The sequence below is a fragment of the Mustelus asterias genome, chromosome 8, assembly GCF_964213995.1.
Source record: "Mustelus asterias chromosome 8, sMusAst1.hap1.1, whole genome shotgun sequence".
Classification (NCBI taxonomy): Eukaryota; Metazoa; Chordata; class Chondrichthyes; order Carcharhiniformes; family Triakidae; genus Mustelus; species Mustelus asterias.
The window spans coordinates 31,611,097-31,622,344 of NC_135808.1; the positions used below are offsets into that span (position 1 = coordinate 31,611,097).

Here is an 11,248-nt window from a genome sequence, read left to right on the forward strand (position 1 = left end):
AGTCTGAAAAAAAGTTTCACGTTTGTCTGAAAACAACCGACTGAAGGACAGCTTCTTCCCCGCTGCCATCAGACTTTTGAAAGGTCCTATCACACATTAGCAGATCTCTTCAACCAACCTGTAATGTTATATTCTGCACCGTGTCCTTTCATTCTCCCCTATGTTCTCGAATGGTTTGTTTTGTCTGTATAGCGTACAAGAAACAATACTTTTCAATGTATCCCAATACATGTGAAAATAAATCAAAATCAATCCCAACTAAACATACTGACCTGAACTCTTCAGATTTCCCTGTATGAACCCCAAACTAATCCCACTGTCCCAATAACTCCCTATAACCCGATATCAATCCCAAACTAATCCCACTGCCCAATATCAGTTATCAACTCATCCCATTCCCCCACAGTGCAACATCTGCCCCAAACTAATCTCACTTACCCCATCTCTAATATGTTACTTCTTATCATATTTTTATTATTATTTGTGTATGTATTCATGTGAATGAAGTGTACTTCACTCGTTCGTTTCTTATTTCTTCATAGTTTAATTTTTCAGACCCTCTTTACTTTCCAATGTTTTATTTGACTCCTTTTCACTTCTCTGCCTGCACCAATGTCTGAGCCACTTGGTTCTGATCCCCAGCACAGGAAACACAAGGAGCCAGAGGTCCTGAATCCTCCCCATCCCGAATAGCAAAACTCTGACCCACACCAGAGACCAGCCAACCTGTGCCCCAGTGAGTGCCACTTACAGTGCCAACTCACACCTTCACCTCTGTGTCCAGTTCCAGCCTGGTGACGAGGACCCGCCCACTGAGCCCTGTCTAGTGTCCCCGCCCAGTCTGTGTCCCCGCCCATTGAACCCTGTCCAATCAGTGGCCCTGCCAACACTCTGACCCCGCCCCTTGCCTGGCCCCGCCCACTTCCAGCCCTGCCATTCTGTCAATCATGGCTCCCAATTGACAATCTTGTGAAAAGTCTGCTACCTTGTATTGATCATTGTGGTTCCATTCACTCCCAGTCTTCAAACACTTGGTCTAGTTTTATAAAGATAGGTGTCATTTCCATTACAGCAGAAAAACGCCACATTATAATTAAACAACATCTACAATCGAGGGACAATTCAGAATTGATCCACATCCAAAAGGAACATTGTCTGACTCCCAAAATCCCCTCCTCCACCTGGAAACAAAGTCCCCTCCCAGAATAATAACAACAACTTTTCTTTCAAGAAGAAATTAGATACAGCTCTTGGGGATGAAGGGTTCAAGGGATATGGGGGGAAGGGGAGATCAGGGCATTGAATTTGTTGATCAGCCATGATCCAGTGAATGGCAGAGCAGGCTTGAAGGGCTGAATGGTCTACTCCTGCTTCTAGTTTCTATGTATTCATGCAGAATCTTTAACACAATGAAAATGCTCAAGGCACTTCACAGGAACATTATTGAACAAAGAATGACACAGTGAAATAAACAGATAGTACAACACAACCTAAAGCTGGGTCAAAGAGGTAGATTTGAAGAAGTGTCTTAAAGGAGGAAAGCAGAGAGACGGGGAGGCGAAGTGACGGAATTCCAGATCTTGGGCAACAAAAACAGAAAATGCAGGAAAATCTTAGCAGGTCTGACAGCATCTGTGGAGAGGGAACAGAGCCAATGTTCCAAATCTGGATGTCCCTTCGTCAGAGCTAAGAAAAAGAAAATAGGATGAGGTTTATACTCTTCAGGGTGGGGAAGCGGCTGTAAATGAAATGTATGGCATAGATAAAAGAGAAAGGGAATGTAAATGGTGATGATAAATGCTTGGAATAGTGCTACTAATGTCCATTAAGAAATCAGAATGTATAAATGGCAGACCAAAGGTGCAGAGTGTGGGGATGTGGCAGATGGCCCGAGTGGGGGAGAACGAGGGACAGGGTTGAAACAAGATGGAACGTGAGATTTTAGGAGGGGAAAAATTTTAAAAATATAAAGTAATAAAAATGGATTAATAACATGAAAAGAAGAAATGAAATAAAAGAAATAGAAATGGGGTGAAGGTGCAGGAGAGCGTTCATGCTGTAAAGTTGTTGCACTCAATGTTCAGTCTGGAAGGCTGTAAAATGCTCAATTGGAAGATGAGGCTGTTCCTCCAGTTTGCATTGGGCTTCACTGGAACATTGTAAAAGGCATGTGGACAGGAGAGCAGGACGGTGTGTTGAAATGGCAAGCAACAGGACGGACCGAAGGTGTTCAGCAAAGTGGTCACCCAGTCTGCGATTGGTCTCTCCGATGTAGAGTGGACCGCATTGGGAGCGGCGAAAGCAATAGACCAGATTGAAGGAGGTGCACCTGAAGCACTGCTTCACCTGAAAAGAGTGTTTCGGACCTTGGACAGTGAGCAGGGATGAGGTAAAGGGATAGGTGTTGCACCTTCTATGACTGCATAGTAAGGTGCTGTGGGTGGTGGGTGAGGTGTTGGGTATGAGGGAGGATGGGACCAGGGTGTCGAGGAGGGATTCTTCCCTGCGGAATGCTGACAGGGGGAGTGAGGGGGAGATGTGCATGTTAGGTGGATTGGCCATGCCGCCTTAGTGTCCCAAGATGCGTAGGTTAGATGGATTAGCCATGGTAAATGTGTGGGGTTACGGGGATATGGCGGGGAGAAGGCCTGGGTAAGATGCTCTGTCTGGGAGCTGGTGCAAACTTGATGGGCTGAATGTTACTTCAGAAGGAACTCTTCAAAATGCAGCTAATGAAAATACAACAAAGCTTACTCCAACTTATAAATCAAAGAAAGGGTTTAATAAAGAAACATAATTACTCCAAACTTGGGGCCATGCCCTGGGCCACTCCAAGCTCTTCACAATTCTACACAGTTCTTTATTTATAGTGAGTCAGCTGACCATCACATCATTCTGTAATTGGGTCCATCTTTTACTGGGTCAGCTGACCCTTATATCTTGTTCCCATTGGTCACATTACATCCAATCAAAGTTGTCACCGGTTACATTCTAGCGTGAATGGCCTCCTCCCGCACTGTAAGGATTCGATGATTCTGTGTGTTTAATGGTGCCATCATGCTGGGGTTGGCAGAAAAGGCGGAGGGTGATGCTTTCAATGCAGGAGTTGGTTTTCACCCACAATCTTAGTGAACCACATGGGTTTTTACCACAATTAACGAGAGTTTCACATTCACCATCACTGAGCTGAGTTTTAATTATTGATTTGAATGACACAGAGAGAGCAGGACACAGACAAACCCACGAGTCACCATCACAAAAATGGTGGCACAGGATGGGCTGTGGTCACATTTCATGACATTTTAATTTCAACCATCCCCCTTCATCCCCTGATTCTCTCCCTCCCCTGATGGGAGTTTAATATCAACACCATTCCCCTTCATATCGGGCTAGGAATCTCGGTTCAAAGTGACGGAGTTTCAGAGGGGCAGCATTTTTACCCTCATTGTACGCCCCAGCCCAGAAATAAGGGAAGAGTTTCTCAGTGAAGGTGTCAGTGAAAGTGTGGAGAACGGACATATCATCAGCATCGTAAAAGCTCACCTGTCCCCACTCATAATCCAGGAAAACTCCGATGTTCCTGGGATTCACAGTCAGGGTCAGGGGGATTTCTGTTCTTTCGAGGGCTTCATATCGATTCCCGTTTCTCAGCCACACAGCCCAGTAACCAGCTTCAGAACCCAGTGTTATCTTTCCCTTCCTATTGGCTGACTCTCTGGCCACACCCAGTGCCCAGTCAGTCTTGTTCCCGACCCCCACCTCCCAGTAATGTTTCCCCGATGTGAATCCCTCTGACCCCAGGACACAGTGACATACATCAAATCTCTCCGGATTATCAGGAACCAGCCAGGATTCCCGCTTACTGATGGTCACACTGCTCCGGTCCTCAGACAGGATGAGTTTACGATGTGCTGTGTTTGGGTCCAGCAACAGTGAGACTGCAACTGGAAAATACAAAATAAATCACAATAAATATGTTAACCAGAGGAAGCTGCATGGACACAGGTTACTAGTAGGTGTCTGTATAACTGGACTTAGAACACAGTCCAAAATATCTGCATCACCAAATACCTCAGTGTGTAAAGTGAACAGATATTACAGACTGGGTATGGTGTCCAGTTAGATATATTCCCAGACTCCAGTGTGTCCAGTGAGCAGATATTACAGACTGGGTACGGTGTACAGTTAGATATATTCCCAGACTCCAGTGTGGACAGTGAGCAGATATTACAGACTGGGTATGGTGTACGGTTAGATATATTCCCAGACTCCAGTGTGTCCAGTGAGCAGATATTACAGACTGGGTACAGTGTACGGTTAGATATATTCCCAGACTCCAGTGTGTACAGTGAACAGATATTACAGACTGGGTACGGTGTACGGTTAGATATATTCCCAGACTCCAGTGTGTACAGTGAACAGATATTACAGACTGGGTATGGTGTACGGTTAGATATATTCCCAGACTCCAGTGTGTACAGTGAACAGATATTACAGACTGGGTATGGTGTACAGTTAGATATATTCCCAGACTCCAGTGTGTAAAGTGAACAGATATTACAGACTGGGTACAGTGTACAGTCAGATATATTCCCAGACTCCAGTGTGGACAGTGAACAGATATTACAGACTGGGTATGGTGTACAGTTAGATATATTCCCAGACTCCAGTGTGTACAGTGAACAGATATTACAGACTGGGTATGGTGTACAGTTAGATATATTCCCAGACTCCAGTGTGTACAGTGAGCAGATATTACAGACTGGGTATGGTGTACAGTTAGATATATTCCCAGACTCCAGTGTGTAAAGTGAACAGATATTACAGACTGGGTACAGTGTACAGTTAGATATATTCCCAGACTCCAGTGTGGACAGTGAACAGATATTACAGACTGGGTATGGTGTACAGTTAGATATATTCCCAGACTCCAGTGTGTACAGTGAACAGATATTACAGACTGGGTATGGTGTACAGTTAGATATATTCCCAGACTCCAGTGTGTAAAGTGAACAGATATTACAGACTGGGTACAGTGTACAGTTAGATATATTCCCAGACTCCAGTGTGGACAGTGAACAGATATTACAGACTGGGTACAGTGTACAGTTAGATATATTCCCAGACTCCAGTGTGTACAGTGAGCAGATATTACAGACTGGGTATGGTGTACAGTTAGATATATTCCCAGACTCCAGTGTGTACAGTGAACAGATATTACAGACTGGGTATGGTGTACAGTGAGATATATTCCCAGACTCCAGTGTGTACAGTGAACAGATATTACAGACTGGGTACGGTGTACAGTGAGATATATTCCCAGACTCCAGTGTGTACAGTGAACAGTTATTACAGACTGGGTATGGTGTACAGTTAGATATATTCCCAGACTCCAGTGTGTACAGTGAACAGATATTACAGACTGGGTATGGTGTACAGTTAGATATATTCCCAGACTCCAGTGTGAACAGTGAGGTAACAATAAATGATCACAGTCTGGTCACTGTCCAGTGAGTCCAGCTGGATAGACTGAGAGTTTGATTGTGAATTAAAAAGATCTTCTGATCTCATTCTTGAATCCCTTAACCAGAGGAGCAACATGAAGAACGGTCGCTTGAGTAACATCCCTGGTGTTGCTGCCCCAGTGATCTGTTCACAGGAACAGGCAGCACCTTCAGATGTGTGGGAGTGCCGGGGCGGCGGGGGGGTGGGGGGGGGGGGGGGGGGGGGCGGGTGGGGGCAGTGGCAGGGGGTGGTGGGCGGGGGGGGGGTGGCGGTGGCAGGGGGAGGGGGGTGAAGAGAGCATGAAACTGTACAGAAAATGGACACAAAGCTGTGGAGTTTCTTACCTGGAGAGATGATCTGTTTCATTTCTTTCCACATTGCGTAGAGTAACGGGCCTCGATACCCTGTGTATGTCCTTTCTTGAAACTCCATTATCATTTCTGTCCGATTCTCAGATTTCATTTTTCTCGTGTCCATCCACATCTCTCCCCACACGTCCCACTTTCTGATCTTCAACCCGTAGCTGTGTAAATGAGATTGATATAATCACTCTCTGCTGGATACAGACTGTGGTCACAGTGTAAAACCCTGTGTGAGTTTAGATTAGATACTCACCTTTCTCTGTATCTTTTTAATTCCTGAGGGACAGAGAATCAGAAACATTTTAATAAAATGCTGTTTAGATTGTCATTTTCAATTATGGCAAATCAGTGATTTCAGTCAAGTGTGAAGGGATCACAGAATACAGAATCCGTACAGTGCAGAAGAGGCTATTCAGCCCATTGAGTCTGCACCGACTCTTTGAAGGAGCATCCCACCCAGGCCAATCCCGTAACTCTGCACATTTACTCTGGCGAATCGGCCGAACCCATGCCCCTTTGGACTGTGGGAGGAAACCGGAGCACCCAGAAGAAACCCACGCAGGCACGGGGAGAGCGTGCAAACTCCACACACACAACCACTCGAGGCCAGAATCGAACCCAGGTCCCTGTCACTGTGAGGCAGCAGTGAAAGGGAAATGTAGATAAAGAAAGCCCAGCCAAAGCCCTCCGCCCACCTATCCAGTTTAAGTGATTTCTAATTGCTGCCTCAATGTTCCTCACAAACCCTCCCTGGTTTCAGCTCCCATCTCTTCATTCCCATTCCTTTTCTGAACCTTTTATTCTGGCTCCAGTCACAGTCAGTGTGAGGGGTTGTTAGTGTGGGACAGTCTCCTCAACACTCCTGAACTCAATCCTGACTGATCCCTTTGTGCCTTCAGTTATACTGCAAACTGTGCATTGCTGTCATGGGGTTTGACCCTGTTATAAAATGCTGTTTACAATCACACCAACAGTTTGGGGATTGGGTTACAAAGGGTCACCTTGAGAAAGGAGACACTGTCTTGCTGCTCGATGTCTACACAAAGGTTCAATATTTTCTCCTCAAGTGAAGTCAGTTCCTCTTCAATTCTTCTCAGATTCTCCTCCATTGGTCGCAGATCTTCCTCCTTTTGTCTCCTCAGCTCTTCGATTAAATGTTTCTCTTTGTCTTCAAGATATCGATGGATTTTGGCAAATTGTGTGGAGATGTCTTGCTCCAGGGATCCAGTGAGTTGCTATGACAGTGAGAGAGATTGTTTAAACAGCGGGTTGTTAAAGGGTTGCAGTGTTGAAAGGGATCTGAAGTCATACTCACCTCCAGTTCTGAAATCTCCCTCTGCTGCTGCTGTTTGAATTCACTTTGATTTTTCTTTTCCTTCTCCATGGAATCCAAGGCTAATTTCAGCTGGTCCTAAAAATGGAATCAGATCTCAGCGTGATCCATTGTAATGTCTGCTGTTATATCACAAACTGTGAGGAGAGGTGTTCAGGGAGAGGTGTTAACATGTGGCACGAGCACTTTATAACCGGCAGAGTGAAAGGTATTGAATCAGACCAGCTTCAAACCAAGCAATGAATTATGGGCTGGAAGATAGAGAATGGGGCTATGTTACTGGACGAGTAATCCAGACAGCTGGACTAAAGATGCAGAGGTACGAGTTCAAACCCCAATTATTATTTTGCATCATTTTAAATTCACAGTAGAAAATGAAAAGTTTACTTGACTCATCTTAGTTGAAAAATCGATCCTATCAGAATAGGAAGCCTGGTATGATGGTGCCGGAGATCACTGGTGGGCAACCTGTGGCCCGGGGTGACCAACAGCCCATCAGGGTTGTGAGAGCGTCCCTCAAGACACTTTGCCGACCGTTGCCCACGCACAGGGTTACCACATTCCGGGTTGCTTTTTCCCTGCCGGAAGTGATACACACATCCGACAAGGACACGCAAACTGAGGTGCCTGCTGATTGCTCACAACACTGACTGTGAGAGCCCTGCCCTGTGCCCAATCAAAGCCTAAATGTTTATTTTGTTTTTAAACCACTTGAAGTTGATGACAGTTCTATTGATTTCCGAATGACTCAGTATTTTCTATCACGCGCTATGAAATGTACAGCGTGTAGTAAATGTATTCAATCTTCTTCAAGAACCATAGTCAGTGGACATGCCCTATTTCAATCTTATGGCCCACTGAGAGGGCCCTTCCTGTGGCCCACTCACTCGCCGAGGTTGCCCATTCCTGCTCTGGACCAGTAATGCTGAATTCAAAATGATCCCTGCATTCTGCCCAAGATCCAGGAGGTGGTGCTGCTCAAATGAAGGAATTGAGTTGTTGAGAACATAAAACAAGAAGTTTTGCAAAGTGCTTCAAAATACATTTTTGTCAAATTCCTACCATGTAATGCATGCTGTTTTATAATGGGAAATCTCTAATAATTGCATGTGGACCAATGCTGCTCCATTGCTGTGTTGCTGTTACTGGGTCTGTGAGTTAATTGTTAAAAGCGGGTTATTTGGGAAACTCTGTGGAACAGATTCATCCCCCAACCCAGTGACAAATTACCTCAGACTCCTGCACTGTTGAAATGTCAGTATTGAGCTGGAGACAATCAACTGAACACCATTTGTCCATTAACTTCACATTGATACAGGGATATGGAGAGAGGGAGTAGGACAATGGGATTAGTTTGGCATTGATACTGGGTTATGGGGAGAGAGTGGGGCAGTGGGATTAGTGCGGGATTGATACTGGATTATGGGGAGGGAGTGGGGCAGTGGGATTAGTGCGGGATTGAAACTGGATTATGGGGAGAGAGTGGGGCAGTGGGATTAGTATGGGATTGATACGGGAATATGGGGAGAGAGTGGGTCAGTGGGATTAGTATGGGATTGATACTGGGTTATGGGGAGGGAGTGGGGCAGTGGGATTAGTATGGGATTGATACGGGAATATGGGGAGAGAGTGGGTCAGTGGGATTAGTCCGGGATTGATACTGGGCTATGGAGAGTGGGTCAGTGGGATTGGTTTGGGATTGATACAGAAATATGGGGAGAATGGGACAGTGGGATTAATTTGGGATTGATACAGGGCTATGGGGAGAGAGTGGAGCAGTGGGATTAGTTTGTACTTGATGCAGAGCGATGGGGAGAGAGGGGGACAGTGGAATTAGTTTGGGATTGATATTGGGCGATGGGGAGAGAGTGGGAGAGTGGGATTGATACAGGAATATGGGGAGAGAGTGGGGCAGTGGTATTAGTTCGGGATTGATACAGGGCTATGGGGAGAGAGTGGGGCAGTGGGATTAGTTTGGGATTGATACAGGGCTATGGGGAGAGAGTGGGGCAGTGAGATTAGTTTCGGATTGATCCAGGGGTATGGAGAGAGAGTGGGGCAGTGAGATTAGTTTGGGATTGATCCAGGGGTATGAGGAGAGAGTGGGGCAGTGGGATTAGTTTGGGATTGATCCAGGGGTATGGAGAGAGAGTGGGGCAGTGGGATTAGTTTGGGATTGATCCAGGGGTATGGAGAGAGAGTGGGGCTGTGGGATTACAGTGGAAACAATTATCTCAAGGTTTGTCCTCACCTTGTACTTTTGATCTGCTTTCTGTAGAGGCAGGAAGCTGTGGTCTGAATGTGGGGGGGAAGAGACACATTTGGCACAGATCAGAACCTCATCCACCTCACACAGCAGAATCAGCTTCTCCCTGTGTTCCTCACAGACTGACTGACTCTCCTCCAGTCTCAGCTCCAGTTGCCTGACTTTCTCACAGAGATTGCCCAGCACCCTGTTCCTGGTGTAGTTTCTCTGCGGGAGGACCAGCCGACATTCCGGGCAAGAATCCTTCTCCCCCTGCTTTCCCCAACACTCCTGGATACAGGATTGACAGAAGTTGTGCTCACAGTCCAGCCGCACCGGCTCCACAAACAGAGCCAGGCAGATGGAGCAGGTTAAATCCTCACTCAGGGTTAAGATGTGTTCACTGACGGCCATCTCCGGGAATGCCCTTAACCTGTCGCTCACTTCCAGTTTCATTTCTCCCAGATTGAACTCAATTCAAAACCCGCCCTTTTAAAGGGACACTGTTGTCAAACAAAGTCCTTTTATTCAGCAATGTTTTTTTGAACGTCAAAAATGTAATACACATTTCTTGGACCTGGGGGTCTCAGATTGGAGATGGAAATCTGGAGACGGGTCAGGAATTTGGACAAAGTCTCGCCCAAATGAATGAGACAAAACAAGAATGATTCCTCCATCAGAAATCCCACTTTTAACCCTTTCACTGCTGAAAGTGCTCCTGCAGGAATCCCAGCTGAGTTCCCTCAGCCCAGCAATGTTCCATCAGCTTCCCCAGAATTTCAGGCAAGGAACCTGTTTATTTTCAAATATCCCTCTCTGTCCCACTATCCCCACAATCCCATATCAATCCCAAACTATTGCATCTGTCCATCTTTGTCCAATAGCCCAGTATCAATCCCAAACTAGTCCCACTGCCCCACTCTCTCCCCATAGCCCAGTACCAATCCCAAACTAGTCCCACGCCTGGCATCCCAAAACTCAGTATCAATCTAAAATGACTCCCACTGCCCCACTCTCTACATCTTGATCTGTATTAATTGGAAACTCACCCACAGCTTCACTCTTTAAACATAGCTATGTATCAATATCAATTTTAGTCCACTGGCACTGTCTCCCTATATCCCTGTTTCAATCTCAAACTAATCCTACTGTCCCTATATCCCTGTTTCAATCCTGAAGCAATCCCACTGTCCAATTCTCTTCCCATATCCCAGTTAGGTGGATTGACCATGTTCTCGGTAACCCTTGCGAGGCCAGCTGTGTGAGCGCACAGTAAGACCCCACTGTGAATGTGTCCAGTGATGGGAAAAATTGCAGCCACTTTCAGGTTTTTCCAGAGTTTTTTTATTGAGGTCTCCAGTCGCTTGAAAGGTACAGAATCCAGTTCCCAGACTACTCGAGACCACCCCTCTTCCTCCCGTGATATTCCTCACATTTTCCGCATGCAGTGGTTGCCACAGACACCAAAGTTGCAGCAGGTGAATCCGTCCTCACAGTGTCCATATGGACAGGGGTTGCAGGGACATGTTTTCAGAATGATTCCGGCTTCATCACATTTCTCCTCCTCGACAAACACAGGGCAGACTCGAAACCTCACTGCAATCCAGAGAGAGACACAAATCCATCATTTGCCATCCCCTCTGACAGTGCGGCACTCCCTCAGCACTGACCCTGTGACAGTGCAGCAGTCCCTCAGTACTGACCCTCTGACAGTGCGGCGCTCCCAAAGTACTGACCCTCTGACAGTGCAGCACTCCCTCAGCACTGACCCTCTGACAGTGCAGCACTCCCTCAGTCCTGACC

At 46.3% G+C, this 11,248-nt stretch overlaps 1 protein-coding gene across 1 annotated transcript; it reads right to left on the reverse strand.

The window, feature by feature from the left end:
• Positions 1-2,762: 2,762 nt before the first annotated feature.
• On the reverse strand, positions 2,763-9,883 carry LOC144497865 (zinc-binding protein A33-like). Its single transcript, XM_078219304.1, has 6 exons — positions 9,452-9,883; positions 7,183-7,278; positions 6,869-7,102; positions 6,121-6,143; positions 5,850-6,028; positions 2,763-3,944 (listed from the first exon to the last, which is right to left on the reverse strand). Exons 1-6 carry the CDS (start codon positions 9,857-9,859, stop codon positions 3,364-3,366), a joined length of 1,521 nt encoding a protein of 506 aa, XP_078075430.1. The 5' UTR covers positions 9,860-9,883; the 3' UTR covers positions 2,763-3,363.
• Between the last annotated feature and the right edge of the window lie 1,365 nt (positions 9,884-11,248).